The sequence below is a fragment of the Mangifera indica genome, chromosome 9, assembly GCF_011075055.1.
Source record: "Mangifera indica cultivar Alphonso chromosome 9, CATAS_Mindica_2.1, whole genome shotgun sequence".
Classification (NCBI taxonomy): Eukaryota; Viridiplantae; Streptophyta; class Magnoliopsida; order Sapindales; family Anacardiaceae; genus Mangifera; species Mangifera indica.
In genome coordinates, this window is record NC_058145.1 from 1,709,773 (window position 1) to 1,733,776 (window position 24,004).

Here is a 24,004-nt window from a genome sequence, read left to right on the forward strand (position 1 = left end):
TTTGAAAATCACTATATATATAGTAATATTAATATATATTAAATAGTATAAAAATATAATAAAAAATATAAATTTTTATTTTTTTTACTAAAATGACCAAACTTGTATTATGTCATATGAAAATGGATTTAACTTCCAGTGCCAGTAAAAATTAATAACAAAAAAGCTACCAAATCATTCTTATTTACAAAGTAAAGTGATTTATTCAATACCAATAATAAATTACAGGAAAAGTTTAATTCATTTAATAAAAAATCTAAAAGTTTTATCTTTTTAATAAAGAAAAACAAATTTGGGTCTCATCAATGAAAAATTATGATAGTTCAAACTAAAGTTTGATATAATGTGCTAACACATGGAATTTTAGTGATTTTCATGGATGTAGAGTTCATAGATTAGTTGAATCAAAATTAAATAGAAGTCAATCTAAACTCAATTTATATCCAAAATACCCAACTCAAGTTGGAATTTGACTTGCTCAGACTGAAGCTGAGTTTGTTGTTGGAACGCTATCGGAAAAGAAGAACAGTGTAGCTACTCAATGGGGTCAAAATATATAACTATTTTCCAAAATTTTAGAATTTCTTTAGCTTAAGTGACTCTATTGAGTGTACTTTGGTTCGCCTATGAGAAGTTGAAGGGTGGCCAAAGAAAAAACTTATGAGAAAAATAAAAGTTATTTGAAAAAATAAATCTATTGGTTATTTTTCATCGACTCAATCAAATTGAATTAAGATTATCTTAATTTGAGTTTGACTAGTTCGAAATAAACACCAAGTTGGCCACCCCTAGACCAACATACAAATGAATGGGATTTTTGACCCCATTTAAAAAAAGTTTCTTTTTCATCTTTAGATTGAATAATTTTTGTATTAATGTTTCTATTAGAGGTGTTAGTGGACTGGCTATGTCACTGCTATGGCCCGCATAATTACGAGTTTTTGGGTTGAATCAATCCAAAAATTACTTAAGGCCTATGGCCCAACCCTATGTATATAAGTTGGTTTAATCAGTTTAATCTATTAATTTTAATAAAAAATAAATTTTAATGTTATAATTATTAATTATTAATTTAACTTTTAAATAAATATGTAAGTAATAGCAGGCCAGCCTGTGGGCTTGATGCCCAGGCCCAAGCTCCAGCCTTGAAGGCCCATGGCCTGACCGCATTTGCTACAGTACAAGCTTTGCCAGCCCGACCTTTTGCCGTGTCTAGCTTCTATTGTTGGACTTCACTGGGTTTTGATTTTTAATTGTTTTATTCTAAATTTATTCTGTAAATTTACTTTCTAGGTTTGTCCTTGTACCCAGCCCTTATAGCACGATCTCTGAAATTTCTTACAAAAAGGAAAAATGGAAGAGCGCTTTTTTACCCCCAACTTTTCTGGAATTTATTAAAAAGTAATGCTGAGGCTTCATATCATAAGATAAGCAGGAAATTTAGTAGTGATCAAAATCATAAAAAAAGAAAAATAGAATATTAATTTTGTAAAAGATGTAAACAAGGTGAGACATATTCTGAGTTTTGAAATCCATTGATATGAAATCCAAGATCTATTATAGGGCTAATATTAGAATATTTTTTCTTAAATAATTGAAGCCAAGAATAATAATGAAAAACAACAGAAAGAGAAATGTACTAACCTGAACCTCCTTGGCATTCGATTTTTGAAAAGTTGTCATCTTTCTTCAAGGTTTTTCTGAAATATTATGCTTATAAAAAGATCTGAAAACACTGATCAAAATTCAAGAAAATGATGTCATAAAACTCAGGCGATTTGCCATGGAAATACAAAGATCTGTCAGCTTTGCTTCTTCAACAGACAAACCGATGGTGATTGATTTTGGACACCAAATAAAATGATGACATTCCTCCAATGGTGATTGATTTTGGAGCTGATGAAGTTTCATTGAATTTAATTACACTGTAGCAAATAAAATGCCTGAGGGTCAATATCAGAATGCAGCTAATGGTCAATATCCACCGTTTAATCTATCGGATTTAAAGCTATTTGAGTAAATCACAATTTCATACTTCAGGTTTGGGCGAAATACGACTTGTCTACCGCTTGATGACAAATTACACTTTATTGTCCAAAATCTAACTCTCTTAATAAAACTAATGTATAAAGGTAAAATTATAATTTTACCATTTAAAAGTTTTGAAAAGAATGAAAAATAATAAGTGTTTGACAAATCTCATCATAATGTTTTAAAAATGACATTTTGACCTTTTATTGGTTTAAAAATTTGTAATTCAATCTCTACATGTCTTTGAAAATCTTAGCTACAACTAGCTTACTACCATCTCAACATCTAGCTTGTTGGTAGGGCTAGATTAGAGCCAAACTTGAGCTCATTTCAAATTTTAAGCTAGACTCGTTTCAAAAGAACCAAACTCAACTTCGACTTGAGTTTAAGCTCGCATCAAGCTTTAAGTTACGTTCGGTATTAAAATGATATTATTTTAATATGTATTAATTAAAACAACGTTATTTTGTATCAAATTTTTTAAACTCGCAAGCTTAACAAGCTAAATACCTCTAAAACTCGAGTTCAAGCTCACTTGAGCTGAGCTTGTTTCAGGATTCTTTGAACTTGAACAAGCTCGGTTTGAATATAGCCATACTTGTTGGAGTTGATTAAAATTTTCTCAAGGTTTTCGGTTTGGAGATTTCATCATAGCAATTAGTGGAGTCGATGAAGATTTTATCAAGACAGTATATCAACTTATTACTAATGATTTTATCAATCTTTTGGCTCCTTAATCTTGTCTCTTTGGTTTTTGACTAGATACAACAAGTTTGTGTCTTTGGAGGGGTTGAATGTGTTGTTATAGGTTTGTGAAGGTGCAAGGGAGATGGCAAAAGTGAAGAAAAGAGTGAGGGTGAAAAAAGAATGATGTGTCTTGTAAATTTAAAATCTAAAGGTTTTCAATTTTATTAATTTAGAATGATACATTAATTTTGAAATGTGAAATAATTAAGGATAATATGATTATTAAACTTTTTGAGACTTTAAGAATATTCTTTTCCATTAACGGAGTTTAATTATGAATAAAAAATATTATTTATAGCATTGAAGAGTGAAAAAGGCATTTCCAGTCTAACCTTGTGTGGGAAAAAAGTCATTTACTCAACCTATTTTTATAAATTGTGTCAAAAAAATAATTAGAATTTAGTTTTGTTACAATCTTACATAAAATTACCAAATAGATTAAAAAAAAAAACTTTTATGCTTTTTTCTTAAACTTGTAAAGACCAAAGATTATTATTTTTATTTTATTTTAAAAATAACTAAATATATACTAATTAGTCATTAAAAATTAATGATGGAAAAACTAACATATTATTCTTATTTAGTGTCGTTGTAAGTAATGTGATTAGATTGATACCTTTAATAAATTATAGTAAAAATTTAGTTAGTTCAACAAAAATATATAAAAGTTTCGTCTTTTCAATAACAAAAAATAAAGTTAGGTTTTTTCAATAAAAAAATTATGATAGTTTGATGCTTCTAAGTATTGTTATCTCTGGATCAAACTAATGTTCGTTATAACATGATAGCACATTGTAGTGATTATCATGGATGTAGAGCTCATAGATTAGGTTGAATCCAATGGCCTTTTACTCATTTAAGTACACATATAAACCCCGTAAAACGTTATAAATATATAAAGAAATAATTTTATTTTCCATAATATGATAAGTATAACAAATAATATATTGTTTGAAAATGACACTATTAAATTGTTTGTAATATTATTTTTCAAAATTTTTTTGATCATAAAAATATGTATATCTAATTTTGAATATATAAATAATAATATAATAACATTCAATCATATGATGATATATTATTTGAATAGTCAATTAAATACTCAAAACTGAATACATATAATATTAATTTATTTTATTTATTTGGCGTATAAGTGAGTAGCAAGTGAGAACGGTTGAGGTGCCTAAAGATTTTATGAGGTTGAAACCTCAATTGTTTAAGTTATTTCTCGCCTAAATTCGGAGTTTTATTTTGATTTAAAGCAAATCAAACTTAAACAAAATTTAATTCAAACTCAATTTAAATCCAAAATAACTGACTCAAAATGGAATTCAATTTGCTTGATTTGGTGATGATTTATTCGACAAGTTGTTGGAAAGCTACTGGAAAAGAAGAAACAGGGGAATAGCTACTTAGTGGGGTTAGAAGATCTACTATAAAATATATACTTATTCTTTGCTTACCTATTTCAATAGGGTCAAAAATGTTAATTATTATAAAATATATACTTATTTTCTGAAATTTTAGAATTTTACTGGATCAAGTGACCCCATTGAGGATACTCTTAGCTTCGCCAATGAGAAAATCATGAATGGCCAGGTATGAAGAATAAAAAACTTAGGAGATGATGATTTTGTTGACGTTTTTTGTTTATTCAATCTAATTAAATTAAGATTATCTCAATTTGAGTTTAATTTATTCGAATTGAGCACCAAACTAACTTGACTCTAAATGTGTAACCTATACCCTTAGACTAACATACAAATGAATGGGGGTTTTTGACCCACTAAAAAAATTAGTGCTGTCTATATGGTCTTTTGATTGGCTTCTTTTCTCATAATTTTTTATTATTTATTTTGAATTTATTTTCTAAATTTACTTTCGTCTGTTCCCTTGCACCTAGCCCTTATAAGTTATCTCTGTAATTTCTTTGTAAAAAAAAAAAAAAGGGGAAGAGCCTTTTCTTTGCCCTAGGTTTTCTGGAATTTGATTAAACTGTAATGCTGATGCTTCATATCATATCATCAGATAAGCGGGTGAATTAATGGTGATCAGAATCATTTAAAAAAAAAAAAGAATTATAATTTTATAAAGGCTAAAAGACTATACCCCACCCAAGATTTAGTTAAATCATATCTTTGAAAAAGTCAAACGCCTACCTGTAAACCGTTTCTGTTAATCAAATCCGTTAGATCAAGGGTACAATAGTCGCCGTAATTGTGCATAAAATGATACCCAAGTTTTACTGTTGTGCTGTCACCCAACACCCAAAAAACCCATAGCCCCACTGTAGTTGCATGTTTGGCGAAAACGTGCTGCCATCGAGAGTTTCGATTGTTAGGTGGCGAAGAATATAATGACCATAAGTCATCCTAGGTTAGCAACCAAGAGGGACATCAAACTCTTATGTATTTGAGTCTGCTGGTTTGGCCAGGATTTTAAGTTGTTGGTGTTAAATTAATACACATTGCTCTATTGGGTTGTTGGAATTGAGAGAGTTCTAATAATTGATTGCTCAGGGGAAGTCTAGATCTAGAAGAACTTGGGCATACAGGTGTGCCAGATCTGCTGTCATAATGTTGGCAAAATTGTGGATGGGGAACCATTTGTTGCTTGCGATGTTTGTGCATTTCTTTTATGCAGGCCCTGCTATGAGTACAAGAGGAAGGATGGGAATCAAGCTTGACCTCAATTTCAATCGTTTAGAGGCAAAGAATATAATGACCATAAGCAATGAGGTTCAGTGCAAGAAATGCGGGAAACAATAGAAGATGGAGTAAAATTGCGAGAGAAATTTCTCGAAGTGTGGAGTTTATTGTAGACAACAAGAGCATTATGCATGACAGGGCTCGCAAAGTGTGGACGAGCCTGGTGTTGCCCACTGAAGAAGAAGCAGATGAATTGGTTGTTTTTGCTCTTGGGATAGTTGTTGGGTTGTTGTACACTCATCCATTGAAGTATTTCTGCAAACGTATTAAGAACCATGGAACTGGGGCTAAAGACCGTGTTCTTCATCCCACATATCTTGGACTGTGCAAGCAAATCGATCCTAGTGGCAATTTCGATCGTTGAGATTAATCATCTGCATGAAAAAAGTGTTATTGATCTTTTTATTTTCCTTTTAACATCTTCTAATTGTCTAGTCTAGTGAATTTTAGAATATTTTGTCATTTCACCTACAATGACAACAATGACTACTGTACCCTTGCATCTAACAGATTTTATTGATGGAAACTGTTTATAGGTGGGTATTTGGCTTTTCCAAAGTTAATGTGTAAAACATTCTGATTTCACAAAACCTTGGGTGCGGTATGTTAGAATCATGTATATGGTCTCTATCTAAGCATATATATACTGAGTATGCAAGATAGAAACCAAAATTAAATTGCAGAATATTAAACACTAACCTCCAGCCATTGCTTGACGATTTGATGCAGAATAATCCTCTGGAAATTGTTGTAAACTTTCGTCTTCTAGGTGATCTCTTTTTCTCATAGAATGGTGTATGTTTTCAAGTGTAGAAAAAGCTCACCTAGGGACCCTATTTATAGCCTGAAAAAGCATTCTACCATCAAGAATGCTACGCAACTTGTGGAGTTATGGCATGGGAGTTACAGACCATTACACCATGAAGAAGTAACTGCATGAAGCAGTTACCATTATCCATGAAGAAGTAACTGCTATAGTTACCATTAAGTCATGGAAGTAACTGCATGAAGCCATGAAGAAAAAACTAACATTCTCCCACTTGGTCTGTAACCCATCAATCCACATACTGAAGTAAAGAAATAAAATACATGAATCATGACAATAAGTCCTCTAAGAACGAGTATTATATTTCATGTATCACAATGTATTTATTCTTCTATAACTTAATGAATAAACCTTATGTTTATTCTGGGTCCAAATTTGATTATTTTCTCAACCAAAATGTGCACATAAAATGAGAAAACTTAATCAATTGAAAAACTGAATATATTTATTATAGAAAATGTATATACATCAAATCACATGATGGAACCAACTCCCATCACTATTACAACATGAGACTAACTCTCATTCGCTCTATATGATCCTTAAAACTTTTTGGTGGCATGCCTTTTGTCAAAGGATTGACAATCATCAATTCAGTGCTGACGTGTTCAGTGACCACTTTATTTTCTTTTACATGTTCCTTAATGGCTAAATACTTAATGTCGATATGTTTACTTCGACTACTACTTTTATTATTTTTAGCTAAGAAAACAGCAGTTGAATTGTTACAATAAATTTTTATCGGCTTAGAAATAGAATCCACAATCCTAAGCCTAGATATGAAACTCTTCAACCACACACCATGTGATGTAGCCTCAAAACAAGAAACGAACTCAGCCTCCATGGTAGATGTAGCAATCAATGACTGCTTAGCACTCCTCCAAGATATGGCTCCGTTGGCAAACAAGAAAATATATCCAGATGTTGATTTTCTTGAATCAACACAGCCGGCAAAATCAGAATCGGAGTAACCAACTACCTCTAAATTATTAGTCCGTTTATATATAAGTATGTATTCTTTGGTCCCTTGAAGGTACCGCATCACTTTCTTTGCAGCTCTCCAGTGGTCTATACTTGGGTTACTCTGATATCTTCCTAACATCCCAATAACAAATGCAATGTCAGGTTTTGTGCAAACCTGAGCATACATAAGGCTTCCAACAGCTGAAGCATAGGGAATGTTCTGTATTTGTTCCTTTTTAAGTTCATTTTTAGGGCATTGGTTCAAATTAAACTTATCACCCTTCACAATTGGTGCTATACTTGGTGAACAATCTTTCATCCGAAATCTCTCTAAAACTTTGTTGATATAGGTTTCTTGAGATAGACCTAGTATGCCTTGAGGTCTGTTCCCATGAATCTTAATGCCAATGACATAAGACGTCTCACCCATATCTTTCATATCAAAGTTTTTAGAGAGAAATTGTTTCACCTCATAAAGCAATCCTTTATCATTAGTTGCAAGTAATATATCATTCACATATAGATCAAGGAAACAAATTTTACTCTCACTGACCTTCTGGTATATACATTGATCTATGATATTCTCTTCAAAATCGAATGAAGAGATAACCTCATGGAATTTCAAATACCATTGACGGGATGCTTGTTTCAATCCATATATGGACTTACTAAGCTTGCACACAAATTGCTCACCATCACTAGAGGAGAATCCTTCAGGTTGTTTCATATATACCTCTTCCTCTAAATCTCCATTAAGGAATGCCGTTTTCACATCCATTTGATGCAGTTCTAAGTCAAAATGGGCTACTAATGCCATTATAATACGAAAAGAATCTTTCTTAGATACAGGAGAAAAGGTCTCCGTATAATCGATTCCCTCCTTTTGAGTGAAACCCTTAGCAACGAGTCTTGTTTTATATCTCTCGATGTTACCTAATGAGTCTTTCTTTGTTTTATAGACCCATTTACACCCAATGGCCTTTGCCCCATTAGGTAACTTGACAAGATCCCAGACTTCATTACTCTTCATAGATTTCATCTCATCTTTCATAGCATTGTACCACAAAATAGATTTACTGCAATCCATTTGCTTGTGAAAACGTAACAGGATCATCTTCGGCTCCTAAATTATGGTCAATTTCTTGTAAATACACTATATAATCACTAGAAATAGCTGATTTCTTCATTCTAGTTGATCTTCTTAATATTGAAACACTATCTTCTTGTGGAGTAAAGTGTACAACTGATGGTTCAACAATATCTGAAGGTTGTTGAACAGTTTGATCTACTAAATTATTATCAGCAACTTGTGGAACTTCATTGATTGGTTGTTCAACATCCATTTAAACTTGAGGGGTGTTGTGAATAACAATCAATCTATTACTCGAAATGGGTGGTTGAGTACCTGAATGATCTTTCTCAAAAATTAAATCCTGAGATTAATCGCTCCCACTAATTAAGTCATTTTCAAGAAATTTTGTATTTCGAGATTCTACTATTCTAGTGTTATGTGATGGACAATAAAATCTATAACCCTTAGACTTTTCGGCATATCCAATGAAATAACCACTTATAGTCCTTGGGTCTAATTTCTTCTCATGTGGATTATAAACTCTTACTTCAGACGGGCATCCTCAAACGCGTATATGTCGCAAACTCGGTTTCCAACCTTTAAATAACTCAAATGGTGTTTTAGAAACAGCTTTGGTTGGAACTTGGTTCAATATATACACTGCCGTTTTAAGAGCTTCTACCCACAGTGATTTAGGAAGATTGGAGCTGCTAAGCATACTCCGCACCATGTCCAATAGAGTTGGGTTTCTTCTTTCTGCTATACCATTTTGGTCCGGAGAACAAGACATAGTTTATTGGGCAATAATCTCATTTTCTTCAAGAAACCTTGCAAATGGACCAGGTGCTTGTCTATCATGAGTGATTTACCATAATATTCTCCACCTCTATCTGATCTCACGATTTTAATTTGTTTTCCAGATTGTTTCTCTACTTCTACCTTGAAAACCTTAAAGGCATCTAATGCTTTATTCTTGTTATGGAGCATGTAGAGATACATGTATCGTGAATAATCATCAATAAATGAGATGAAGTATTTTTGACCATAAGCGTCCATATCAGGACAACAAATATCTGTATGTATGATTTCTAATATGTCTGAACTCCTCTTGACACTTTTCTTTGACTTGTTGGTTTGTTTTCCCTTTATACAATCCACACAAGTATCAAAGTTAGTAAAATCTAGAGTATCTAATACTCCATCATTCACTAACCTTTTAATTCTTTCTATGGAGATATGTCTCAATCTCCGATGCCACAATATAGAGGAATTTTCATTCATAACACTTCTTTTAATACCAACATTATCTTGAACATACATCAAATTAAATGAAACATTATTTTGTAAATGAATTCGGAACAAACCATCAGACAATGTACCATTTCCCACAACTGCAGATTTATAAATCAAACTAAATACAGTTTCATTAAATGTAAAGGAAAATCCAAAGGGTACAAGTCTTGAAACAGAAATCAAGTTTCTAGAGAAACTTGGAATATAAAAGGTTCATTCTAAATCCAAAACAAAACCAGAATCTAAAACTAATCTGCACGTTCCGACCGCTTCCACATGTGAACGCATCTTATTTCCTGAATAGATGCTTTGTTCACTGGCTATCGACTTCCTTTGGTTTAGAAAGCCCTGCAAGGTATTTAAAATATGGATTGTAGAACCAGAATCAATCCACCAAATGTTATGACAAACATCAACCATATTAGATTCATAACATACAAGTGAGATTGGATTACCTTTCTTTACAAGCCAAGCTTTGAACTTAATGCAATCCTTTTTGACATGTCCTTTCTTTTTACAGAAAAAACATTTGGATTCCTTCTTAAATTCGGGCTGATTGAATATTTTATCCTTTCCCTTATACTTAGCTTGGTTCTTCTTCTTCTTCTTCCCTTGTGTAACCATATGTGCACTTTCATTCATTTCAATCAACAACCTTCCTTCCTCTTGAACACACATGGTCAGAAGTTCATTGATTGACCATTTTTCCTTATGTGTGTTATAAGAGATTTTGAAAGGTTCGTATTGTTATGGAAGAGAATTTAGAATGAAATGCACCAGGAAAGATTCAGACATCTCAATCTCAAGAGCCTTAAGTTGAGCCGCAATATCTCTCATTTGCATGATGTGCTCACGCACACCTTTAACACTAGTGAGTTTCATTGATGTAAACTTTGTTATTAGAGTGCTGGCAAGTGCTTTATCTGAAGACTCAAACTGTTCATCAATAGCCTTTAGTAATTGTCTGACATTATTACACTCAGGGATTGAACCACGAATACTAGTAGATATACGTGTCCTGATGAACATCATACTCAAGCGATTAGATCGCTCCCAACATTCATACGAGGCAATTTCATTCTGAGTGCTAGTTTCTGTAGCTGTAAGTGGTTCATCCTTCCTAATAGCATAATCAATGTCCATACACCCTAATTGGAGAAGAATTCTCTCCTTCCAAATTTTATAATTGTCACCACTCAAAATAGGAACATCACATACATTATCAGAGAAATTCATAGGTTGAATAACTGCAAATAAATATTAACATACACGCTTAAGTCACTAAATTTGAAGCTATCAAAATTAATATCATGTTCTACCAATGTATAAACATGCTTTAAATATATAAACCATATAACATAAAAACTGCCTGTGGGCTAAGTTTTTAATTTAAATAGGTTTATCTACAAATATATAAACCGTATGATAAAACTACCAAATTATATTCCTTTTCTTAATTCCTGTGGGTAGATTAAGAAAAATAATTTGTTATTTCATCCTAATTAATCACATAAATATAATAAAAATTCCTGTGGGATAAGATTTATCATACTTACATAATTAATTACAATTGATGTCATATAACTAAATGTGATCTCAGGATACTTAATGTATAACTTTGATATAATCAAAGATGCTGTGGCTACTCTATGATCAATCAAATATTATACTAATCACATGACATCTAATTTTATGCATATAATCCTTAAAAAATTATTTAAAGTATAATTTCAATTAAACTAAAATTATGCATAAAATTAATCATATAAATAATATTAAATTATTTAATAAACACTAAAAATTGGATAAATGAAACTTAAATTATCCAATTAATTATAATAATTTTGGCAACAAGGTTATTATTCATGAAAACTAAAACTAAAGCATATAATATTGTACGATGTCCCAAACTCTCAACGAAAATGAAATTGGCTGAGCGGCAAGTGTCTCACTCAGAACCTTGTGGCCTGGGTTCGAGACACGAGACTGAAGGAAAATTTTACATTTTAATAAAGTAGATGAACGACATGTCATCCGCTAGAGATGAATGCAGATGTCATGTCGGCTGGCAGTGCATAATAAAAGAGACAGAAGTGATGCGTATGACATGTCGTCTGTTGAAACCAAAAGCAAACGACATGTCATCTGAAGATCGTCCCTGACCTCTAGCCTGGTCAAGTTCGGGTCGACAGACCCGGTTTCGGACCGTATACATTTTGCACTCTAAATCAGCCTACAAAAATCTGATTTTGACGTTCCATATATCAAAATTCTCAGTTTTTGATGTAGAATTCATCTAAATAAAAATTTTATTCAAAAAATGCCAACAGCCAACTTTCTCTTTCTAAAGAAATTCAGGATTTCATAAAATTATGCATGTTTAACACATCAAAGCAAGGCAGAGGCAAAAAATAGCTCTGATACCAAATGTTAGAATCATGTATATGGTCTCTATCTAAGCATATATATACTGAGTATGCAAGATAGAAACCAAAATTAAATTGCGGAATATTAAACACTAACCTCCAGCCATTGCTTGACGATTTGATGCAGAATAATCCTCTGGAAATTGTTGTAAACTTTCGTCTTCTAGATGATCTCTTTTTCTCATAAAATGGTGTATGTTTTCAAGTGTAAAAAAAGCTCACCCAGGGACCCTATTTATAGCCTGAAGAAGCATTCTACCATCAAGAATGCTACGCAACTTGTGGAGTTATAACATGGGAGTTACAGACCATTACACCATGAAGAAGTAACTGCATGAAGCAGTTATTATTATCCATAAAGTAGTAACTGTTGCAATTACCATTATCCATGAAGTAGTAACTGTTGCAGTTACCATTAAGCCATGGAAGTAAGTGCATGAAGCCATGAAGAAAAAACTAACACGTTATAGTCGTTTGGCCTTTTATTAAGATGTAAACAGGTGAGACATATTCTGAGTTTTGAAATCTACTGGTGTAAAATGCAAGATCTATAGCATAAATATTAGAATATTTTTTTTCTTAAATAATAGAAGCCAAGAATAATAATGAAAAGGAACAGAAAGAGTTCATGGATGTACTAACCTGAACCTTGGCATTCGATTTTTGAGAAGCCTTTCCCTGTTTTTGTGGGTTCTTAGTTCTAAAATCAAAATCAGTGTTGTGATGAAGAAGAGGAATGTCAGTAGAGAGAATGTGACAAGGCAACGGTGAAATCGCTGTTAACTCTCACTGCTTATACAAAATATATATCAATACAAGCTGGTTTGGTTCCATTCTTGTGTTTTATTAATTGATTTGATTTGAAATGTCATCTTTTATGAAGAAGGAAAAAGAAAAGACGTTGAAAATATGAGTCACTTAAGTGAAAAATAGCCTTGAGACTTGGTCATGACATGATAGTGACAGACTTGGTTTCTGCGCTATTATTTTTTTTTTTTTGTCTGTTTCTTGTTTTTCCCCAATTTTTTAAATTTGTGTGGACGTTTTGCAGATGAGAAATGGCTTCTTTTTCTCTTTATTAAAAAGGTTAATCTATTGGCTTATAAAAGCATCTGAATTGTCACTATATTTGGTCTCCAAGGTTGGATTGGGGCACTCAATTTGATCTATATTTCACCTTTCTGTAAGGGTTAGCAACACAGAATACGCTTTAGCTTCAACCTTAATAAACTTTGTGATATTTGCGGAGAACGCTTTCCGGGAATCAATCCTTTTTACGAGTTAATCTACAGAGAGGGAACCGATGCTCCTCCATTATTACTCTATAGAACATATTGATTCTGTTATTTAATACAGTGAAGAAATGCTTAGTGTGCCAGCCCTTATAATGTTGCGAGTAAACCAAGGGATGGTAGTTCAAGTGTGTGTTCAATATTTTACGAAATCTGTATTGGACTCAAGGATCATGGATAAGCGGCAAAGTTTAGATCCATTTTCCTGTTTTGTTGGGCTCGAGGGGAACCCATAGGGCTGATAAAGAAATGCCATTAAACAAGGAAATACAGTACTCATAATTCATCGTGAGTGTTCTTCCTTATTAGTCTTTGTAACTCTCTAAATGTAAGTTTGCACATAGTTCCTTTCCAAAACAAGGTCCAACATGATTAGAGGTTTGTGTTTTCAGGTGCAATTATATTAATTTTAGAAGAAATATGATACACAAAATTAAATTTTTAATACATGATATGATATGTGATTCTAACACTATTATGAAAACTAATTAATGCAAATTACAAAGTAATATCTATACGCAATGAATTGTTTGTAGACAAATTAGGGACTCTATGTATTAAAATTCAATAATACTATACATTTAAACAAATTATACAAAGTTGTATGTAAAAGGTACAAAAAGTGAAAATATCTCATTGGGCCAACTTTTGTCTTTTGGCGTGTGGTGCTCCACTAGTCCGGAGGGCAGAACACAGTTTCCACATCGTCTGTTTCATCGTCTGTCTATTATTTTGAAGAAATACCATATTTGCTTTCTCAAGTTTAGTTTTGTTTAAAAATACACTAACAAAAGCAGTTTCCACATCAAATTTTATGTTTCCTTACCAAATTTGATGTTTGCTTACTGTTCTGTTTGATTACAGTGAAAATGAAGAAAAATTTACATCAATGAAATTTTGTGACTTACACGAATAAATATATATATATATATATATATATATATATATATATATATATATATATATATATATATATATATATTCACGTTATTTGTTTGTGATACATCATAGTGAATGTTTTTCATTTATTAACGTCCTACATAATTAGTAAATATTGTAAAAACTTGAATGCTAATATCACAAAAATAAAATTAATTCACAGCAAATTATTTTGTACATGCTTTTGCCTTCAATTACATGCATATCAATTTCAATTTCACCAATAACATGTTTCAGATACGATACGAAGTGTGTCTAATTAATTGTATTTATTCTATGAAAATCGTATTGTTGTTCTAGGAACGCTGCTAGGGTGTAGAACAGGATGCCACACTCTTTCACCTCATAACATTCAAGACGTCTACCTTTCATATCTTTAATATAGAATTGAAACAAAACTTCACTATTGATAGAAAACCAAGTGGACGAACACAAAAAATCCGTGCATCCCAAGAATATGTGGCCTGAGTCAATAGACGACCGAATAGGCCAAAATTTCCAATACGTTTTGGCCCTTTCCTCATACTGCACCTCACAGTCAACTCTCAACTCTTCGGGCGGATCATGATCGTCTCGGAGTGATATAACAATGCAAAAAGAAAAATCCACTACCTCGTCATTCAAACAGCCTGGTGGTAGCTCTATAAATGATCCCTTACTTCGGAAGGCAAACCACTCTGGAATTGAACTTCCAGGAAAACATATATAGCGCTTTGGAAAGTGCTGGCAAAGAGTTAATTCCTGTACAGTGAAAATCTTCAAATCAAGTATGAAATTATAAGATTTGTTATCTATTTAAAAAAAAAAAAGAGAGAGAGAGAGAGAGACAAATAAAAGGAGAAATTGACATACAAATTTTCTACACTGAATATTTTGTAGAGCAGGTTTCGCAATGTCTTCAAGGGCACTCTGGTCCAGTTTTAAACAATTGATGAAATTAACTGTGTTAAGCCTCCATGTAGTTGACGATAAACCAGATAACAATTCAAGTGATTTACAATTCTGTGCTTTTATACATGCTATGCTCGATGGAAGCTCTGGTAAGGATTTAAGCACATCACAGTAGCACAAATCAAGGAATAACAAATTAGAAAGTTTTATGATGCTTGCTGGTATGCTCTCAAATTTGTTTCTACCAATATATAATTCTCGTAGTGAGGTTAATTGGTCAAGACTGCTGGGTAACTCAATGATACAACAATCAGATAGATTTAGATACTCGAGTCGTTGTAATCCTGATAAAGAAGGCAATATCAAACCCACGTGTTCCTCACCCTTACATCCCTCAAAAGATAACCAATCAAGGGTATTCAAACATACTATGGATGGTGGTATTTCCCTTATACCAGTACCTCCAACATCAAGGTGAATCAAAGCTTCTAAATTTCCTATCTCATCAGGCAAACTGTTAAGTTTCAAACAACCAGAGAGATCAAGATGTATAAGAGACTTCAGCTTACCAATGCTGCTCGAAAGACTCTCAAGGCTCCAACAATTTGTAAGATCCAATGTCTTTAGTTTGGATAGATACTGAATTGATGAGGGTAGCTCTTGTATCCCACTACCACGTAAAGATAAACTCTTAATATTACATGGGAAGCTTGAAACTATCTTAAGACTTGAGCAACCAGAGAGATCGATATCTTCAAGAGCATTCAAACAAAAAATACTGCTTGGCAGATTCTCAAGCCTTGAGCAACTGTAAAGAGTCAGATATCCAAGAGACTTCAACTTGCTAATGCTGCTAGGAAGACTCTCAAGCCTTGAGCAATCGTTAAGAGTTAGATATCCAAGAGACTTCAACTCACCAATGCCACTAGGAAGACTCTCAAGCCTTGAGCAACCGTCAAGAATAAGATGTTTAAGAGACTTCAACTTATCAATGTCGTTAGGAAGATTCTCAAGCCTTGTACAACCATGAAGATTCAAAGTTACTAACTTAGATAAATTCTCGATTGATGAAGACAATTCTCTAATTGCAGTTCCATCTAAGCTTAACTTTTCAACATTACATGACAGACTTGGCACCGTATCCAAATTTGAGCAGCCAGTGAAAAAAACTTCTCGCAAAGATTTTGAATAAATTCCTGATGGAATACTGTAAAGACTTGTGCAATTTGTCAAATCTAAGGTAGAAAGCTTCTTGAGATACTGAATAGATGAATGAATCTCAATCAAACTTGTACAACCATTTAAATTTAGAGTCACAAGATTTTTGGCCAATGAAAGGTCAGGACATTCGAGTAAATGCTCGGAATAGCTGAGGTTAATACATTTTAAATTTACAATATTCTGTAATGAAAAAGAAATTAAACAAATTAGATTTACCATAGAAATTAGCACATATGTTATCTTGAATTCACAACATGCCTTAATTTCGTCAAAATAATAACATATAAATACCTGGACCCCAGGCCAAAGTTGCTCAATGTTGCTTTCAGGCATCTCAAGTGCAACAAGGTTCTCTGGATGGAATTTCGAAGGCAATGTTGTCCATGCATATCTAGGCCAAAAGAGGTACTTTAGCTCAGCGAACACAGATTCCACATCTTGAAATCCATACAACTTATTAAAATCTTCTCCACAGTGCGAGCTATAGACTTTGAGATATTTTAGGTTTGACATCTTTGAAAAAGCGTGAGGAGTTAAGTGTATTTCTCCTACTTGAGACACATCTAGACGTATGCCTTTAATTGCTTTAGTCCCCTAATTAACAAAAGAAATGAAGTTAGAAATAATACGCACGAATGTTAATGCATTTTCATGTTTATATATAACATATAAATGAATAAGTAATGTATTTTCCTCACCTTATTTCTTGTCAAAACATGATATATATCTTTATGGTGAAATAAACGACTGCGTTTACCAGGATTTTCAACAGATTCTTGTCGAACAATTTCTTTACCCATTTCTTCAAGCAAATCATGCATTGTTATCTTATGATTTGATACAATAACAAGGGACTTATCAATGAGAACACTTAACCCAATCTCTATGGAGCAGCCACAAGAATCCATGACACTTATTACAAGATTTCTATTATCCCCCTTAAAGATGCATGCAATATCTAAGAATAATTCCTTCTCTTCATAATCTAATCTGTCGAAGCTTATTTTCAACACATCTTGGATATCCTTAGGAGGACTTCTTTCTAATTTATTCACTGCACTTTCCCATTCTTGCTTTGTCTTTCCTGATAGAGAAGAGCCTAAAACTTTAAGAGTTAATGGGACACCTTTAGCATATGTTACTATCTTTTTTGATAGCTCCTTGTACTCTTTAATTGTATATCGATTATGTTTGAAGGCAAAATGGTTGAAAAGCTGAAGAGCTTCATAATCAACTAATTCCTCAAGCTTGTATATCTTATCTGCCCCACAATTATTAAGAACTTGTTTATCTCGTGATGTTATAATAATTCGACTTCCTAAACCAAAACATTTGGGATCTCCAATTAAATTTTCTATTTGGTTTAAAGAAGTCACATCATCAAAAACAATGAGAACCTTCTTATGGACAAGTCTTTCTTTTGTGAGGGTGAGTCCTATATTGGCATATCTATCCTCTAATATTTTGAAAAGAAGTTCTTGATGCAAGACAGTTAGTCTCCTGTGATTATCTGATTCTTCCCTAACATTTTCAGCGAAGAAAGAACCTTCAAAATAGCTCAAATATTTGTTGAATATTGCACGACTAATAGATGTCTTGCCTATTCCGCCAAGGCCCCAAATCCCCACAATACAAACATCATTGGAACCAATTTTCAACAAAGACTCAATTTCTTTGATGGCAAATTCTACTCCAATTAAGTCACTATAATCACTTAGAGATATTTTGTTTAGTCTCTTTAATATATCCATAATAGTTTCTTCTATAAGTTCAGATTCACACCTAAAAAAGTAAAAAATATTAGTTAGTATGAATAAATAGAGAGAAAAAGATATCGTATATTTCATTCCAATAGTTGATCTAACCAATTTGTTAGTTGATAAAAGATATGTCTTTTCCTTAGTTGGCTTAAAAAATATAGAACAAAGTAAAATATTTTCAAACAGTACAAGTAAAATACGTATGTACTTTTTGCTATCTGCAGTCCATCCAGAGAGATTAGCTACTTCCTTCAAAGCAGTCTTCCATCTCTGTAGCACATCTAAGCTCTCCTCAAAACGCTTTTCGAGGTCGACAAACGCATCCCCAAAAGCTCCAGTTTGATTCCTTACATGTGATGGATCAACGTGATAGAAAATTGGTATTACCATCTGTCGAAACATTTGTTTGCAGTCAAGGATCTTTGCAAGTTCTTCTAAACACCATCTGGAAGAGGCATAATTTTCAGACAAAATGATAACGGAAATCTTTGACTGTTCAATTGCCTTCAATAGAGATGGTGAAATTTCTTCTCCTCTGTCGAATTCGTAATCAATGAAAGCTCGAATTTTTTTACGACACAAAGCTGCAGCGAGATGGCTTGTGAAATTATTCCGGGTGTCCACACCTCTAAAACTAAGGAAAACATCATACTTTACTTCTGGAATGTTGGAAGAAGAAGCCATCAACCGGAACTGATGAGAGGCTTTCATCAGATATGTCGAATAGAGCTAAAACATCTGGTCTCCCTCTTCACACTACAGAGAAAACCAAGGCAAAAATTAACAAGGATAAATCAAGAACCTGATTTACATGAAAGACATAAATGAACTTGTATTGTTTCCTGAATTAGCGAGATCAAGATAACCCAGACCATTGACTCACATAGATGATGAGCTATCACAAGCACCCGCCACTAAGTTTTGAGCTATCAGTCAAACAAATTGCCCCCCATTTACGGCAAGAATCTCAGCCTTGCAAGTCATTTTCAAGTCTATGGTCTGTTGGATAGAGCTAAAAAGTCCAGTCTCCCTATTCACACTACAGTGAAAACCAAGAAAGTTAACAAGGATAAATCAAGAACCTAATTTACAGGAAAGAGATAAATGAACTTGAATTTTTTCTTGCAGTAGCGAGATCAAGATAACCCAGACCATTTTCAGTCACCACAAAGTTGCTGACAAGTGTAGATGACTGAGTAAACGAACAAAAAGAAAGAAAAATCAGTAACTGGTCACGCGGAAGACATTTAGGAATTTTGTTGGGAATGTATTTAATGAATTTATTGCCTTGGAGGAAGAAGTAGGCAAGATTTTTCTTGCTTAGGACATCCCCTCCCTTTGTAGGGAAATTGAAATTTTTAACACTATTTTATTCCGTCTATACAAAATTGTCACCTATCCTAAAGCTTTCACAAATATATCACAACAGTACTCACCTTTCCCAAAATACCCTTCTTCAATCTTTCATGCACAAATTCTCTCTCTTCTTCTCTGCAACTTTTTTCTCTTTTCTTCCTCTTCTTCCAAAGTGATAAAAAAATCACTCTCTCTTCTCCCTCATCTTAAAAAACAAAAGCATGAAGGAAAAAACTGAATTATTCAGATTAAGAATTCTGTGTAGTGAGGATTAAAAAAAAAAAAGAATAACCCATAAAAAAACTCAACTGAAAAAAAAAGACCATCGAAAAAGTGTAAGAAATGACCATCGAAAAAGATAACATTCAGTAGGATTTAACTGAAAAAAAAAATTAGCATTTGAAGATTAAAACTGAAAAAAAAATTTACATTTAATTAAAAAAAGAAAACATTGGCGTGAAAATCTGAGAATAAAGGTTGGCGTTAACGCCAACCCTTAGCGTTCGCCAACCTTTGGCTACTCCAAGCAAAGTTTTATAAAGGGTGGGCCCACCCTATATTATAATAACGTTAACTTTCTTATCCCAATAGTTTTAGTTTATAAAAGATGGGCCCACCTAAATTAATGTTAACAAGCCAACTATTTCCGCCAACCTTTATAATAATAAATATAATATAATATTATAATATATAATTATAATATATAATATTATAATATATTATTATTATAATATAATATAATATATTATATATATTATAATATATATTATATATATATAATATATATAACTTGTAAGGGTTGGCAATTCTGCCAACCCTTACAGGTTTTGTATATATTATATATATTATATTATATAATATTATAATTATAATTATATTATATATATTATATTTAATATTTATAATTATATATTATATTATATATATTATATTATATTATATTATATTATATTATTATTATAATATATATAATATATTATATTATATTATAATATATAATATATAATATAATAATAATATATATAATATATTATAAAGGTTGGCGGAAATAGTTGGCTTGTTAGTATTAATTTAGGTGGACCCATCTTTTATAAACTAAAACTATTGGGATAAGAAACTTGGCGTTATTGTAATATAGGGTGGGCCCACCCTTTATAAAACTTTGCTTGGAGTAGCCAGAGGTTGGCGGAAACGCCAACCCTTGGCGTTAACGCTAACTTTTATTCTCAGAATTTCACGCCAATGTTTTTTTTTTGATTAAACGCAAAATTTTTTTTTTCAGTCTTAATCTTTAAATGCTAATTTTTTTTTTCCAGTTAAATCCTACTGAATGTGATCTTTTTTGATGGTCATTTTTTACACTTTTTCGATGGTTTTTTTTTCCAGTTGAGTTTTTTTGTGGGTTACTCTTTTTTTTTTAATCCTCACTTAACAAAATTTTTAATATGAAGAATTCAGTTTTTTTCTTCCTGTTTTTGTTTTTGAAGATGAGGGAAAAGAGAGAGTGATTCTTTTATCACTTTGGAAGAAGAGAGAAAAAAGTTATAGAGAAGAAGAGAGAGAATTTATGCATGAAAGATTGAAGAGGGGTATTTTGGGAAATGTGAGTACTGTTATGGTATATTTGTGAAAGCTTTAGGATATGTGGCAATTTTGTATAGACAGAATAAAATAATGCTAAAAATTTTCAATTTCCCCCCTTTGTATTCGTATACAGATACCAATACTGTCAGAAAGAATTTCATCTTTCTTTCGTTTCTGCTTTCCTGTTATTAAAATTTATAATACGTTATCTATACAGATAACTCAAGTATATTTTAATATTATTTATTTTTTAATTATATTATTGTTTTATTTATATGATACAAGTAGGGGTATTTTAATTTTGATATTATCCTATTTATAAAATATAAATTATAACTATTTTAATTATTATTATTATTATTCTATTTAATCATTTCATTATATTCCGTTTGTGAAAAGCAAACTGTAGATATGTTAATTTTTATATTATTTTATATTTGTAAATGCAAACTATAATTGTATCTTATTTGTAATCCGAAATTTACAAAATCATGAATTTAGACTTAAAGTCTTGAATATCATTTATAACCTGAAGTTTATAAAATCATGAATCTGGACATGAAGTTCTAAATATCATTTGTAATCCAAAATTTACAAAATCATGATCTAGACTCGAAGTTTACAAAATCATAATCTAGACCCAAAGTTTACAAAATCATAAATCTGGACCTGAAGTCTTGAATATTATTTGAATATGTATTTATATTCAAATTTTGTTTGTTTTATATTAACTATATCACATTTGTAACTTGAAGTTTACGTAAATTGTGAAAAGTATGGACTTGAAGTCCAAAATATAATCAGAATTAAAGTTTTAAATACTATAATATCTTAATACTATTTACGAACCTAGAAGTTTTATAAATATGAAATAATATTTGAATCTGAAGTTTTAAAAATTAATTACAATATTTCTTCTATAAGATTAGCTATTTTGTAAATATGAGATAATATATGAACCTGAAGCTTTAAAGATTAATTTATATATATTGTCTATAAAACTAGAAGTTTTGTGAATATAAAATATTATTTGAACCTAAAGTTTTTAAAATTTGATAGATAATATTAAATGAGCTTTTTACACGATTTTCCACTTAGAATTTATGAATTTTGAAAAAGTGATTAAATAAAATGTCCCAGAAAGACAAATCTAAGGCCACTATTTTACCAGCATCATATCTCTGAAGGATTACAAGCCAAATATGTGGATATAATGATAAATCTACTAGATTCGTGAAGAAATTTAAAAGATAAATATGAACATTAAATTCAATAATGCTTCCAATGACTCTGTTATTTGGTACAATTCTACTATATTTAAAATTTTTTCTCGACTGAAATTACGTGGAAGGGAAAATATTTTTGACCTTTTATTTTTTTATAATATGCTCCTGTAGTAGTAATATTGAAAAAGAAAATTTTGAATTAATGTTATATTTGCTTATTAATGAAAAACCATCAAACTCCCCCCACAAACACTGTATCGTTCCATAAAATGAGCACAACTATCATAAGTAGTTATCATGGGTACGAGTAAGGCCATGAATGAAATAATTTCAATTTGAAGATGATTATAATAGAAAATCTCAATCACACCACCAGAAGTGGATTAAGACTGAAGCAAAATAAAAAATAATGTAGAGTAAACCACAAAACAATCAATATGATCATAAATGTCATTGGTCACATACCTGTAATACACACAAATATTAAGTGGATCTATATTAAACATCCATAAAAATATAATCAAATTTGCTAATGATTTAGATTCTGTTGATCTAATGAATCTTGGTGTTTCAATATTTCTTTCAAAAGTAAGAATATAGGTTACTTGACTAGTGACGTGAATATCCAAGATTTTTATAATTAGAATCCATCATATATAATTATTTTGGAATCATGAATATTATTTTGTATTTTATTATCATGTTTTCCTTCCTTTCACTATTTTGTGTATGTTATAACTAATTTAATTTTTAAACAAAAGGATATAAACTTCAAAATTTAAATGTTGATTTTAAAAGCTGATGATAAAGACATGTATTTGATGGATAATACAACAATGCACACAATTCTTAAAGAAAAGAAATTTGTCTTAACTTTAGCGCCGATTGAAACTAAAATAAACACTATATCTGAATTAGTAAATCTAATTGAAGGCTTCGATAAAGCTATAATTTTATTGAAAAATGGGACTAAAAAAGCATTAATGATGCATTATATTCAAGTAGATCCAAAAGAAATCTACTTAGTTTTAAAAACATAAGAAATAATGGTTATCATATTGAAATCATGAGTGAAAATGGTGCAAAATTTCTTTGTATGACTGGCAGGCATATATTAGAAAAATTATTCGTTTTATCATCTGAATTATATTATACAATCATAAAGGTAACTGAATCTTACGTAGTATCAAACTAGAAGTTCTTTGATTCAAAAGTTTTTATGCTTTGACATAACTGTCTTTCCCCCTTCCCAACTACGAATAAGATCGAGAGGATCCCGAAAGCCCCCAAACCAAGAACGGAAACAAAAGCCTTTCAATTCATTCCCCATTCTCTCTTAAATAAAGCTTGCCCTCGAGTCTTGGGCAGCTAGGTCACCCAAGATCTAAAATGATACGTAGAATTATTAAAAATTCACATGGATATGAACTAAACAACTCTAACATTCTTACAAAAGATTCAAGAGGACATGGACCCATTCATCCACCAAATGAGCCATTTCATTATTTTTTTGTCTTAATTGATATATCTGTATGATGGTCTTATATTTATTTATTGCAAACTCGAATTGTTGTTTTTGCCAAATTATTAATACAAATTATCAAATTAGAGACACATTTTTCAGATTATTCGATCAAATCAATATAGCTAGATAATGCTAATGAATTTA

At 31.5% G+C, this 24,004-nt stretch overlaps 1 protein-coding gene across 2 annotated transcripts; it reads right to left on the reverse strand.

Moving 5' to 3' along the window:
• Window positions 1-14,444: 14,444 nt before the first annotated feature.
• Window positions 14,445-19,175, reverse strand: LOC123225157 (disease resistance protein RPP2B-like). Of its 2 annotated transcripts, XM_044649029.1 has the most exons (5): window positions 18,378-19,173; window positions 17,108-18,191; window positions 16,701-17,003; window positions 15,150-16,589; window positions 14,445-15,038 (listed from the first exon to the last, which is right to left on the reverse strand). In XM_044649029.1, the coding sequence occupies exons 1-5, from the start codon at window positions 18,878-18,880 to the stop codon at window positions 14,553-14,555; spliced, it is 3,816 nt and encodes a 1,271-aa protein (XP_044504964.1). In that variant the 5' UTR covers window positions 18,881-19,173; the 3' UTR covers window positions 14,445-14,552. The 2 variants fall into 2 exon arrangements, with proteins under 2 accessions (XP_044504964.1, XP_044504962.1); XM_044649027.1 differs by having other exon boundaries at window positions 15,150-17,003; window positions 18,378-19,175.
• Between the last annotated feature and the right edge of the window lie 4,829 nt (window positions 19,176-24,004).

What these genes read in the sequence shown, in the direction of transcription:
- LOC123225157 (XM_044649027.1), bottom strand. Translation starts at nt 18,880, where the DNA reads ATGAAAGCCTCTCATCAGTTCCGGTTGATGGCTTCTTCTTCCAACATT. An exon ending in ATGTTTTGACAAGAAATAAG is followed by an intron (nt 17,004 to 17,107) that starts GTGAGGAAAATA and finishes TTTGTTAATTAG; the next exon opens with GGGACTAAAGCAATTAAAGG. An exon ending in ATATTCAGTGTAGAAAATTT is followed by an intron (nt 15,039 to 15,149) that starts GTATGTCAATTT and finishes TTCACTGTACAG; the next exon opens with GAATTAACTCTTTGCCAGCA.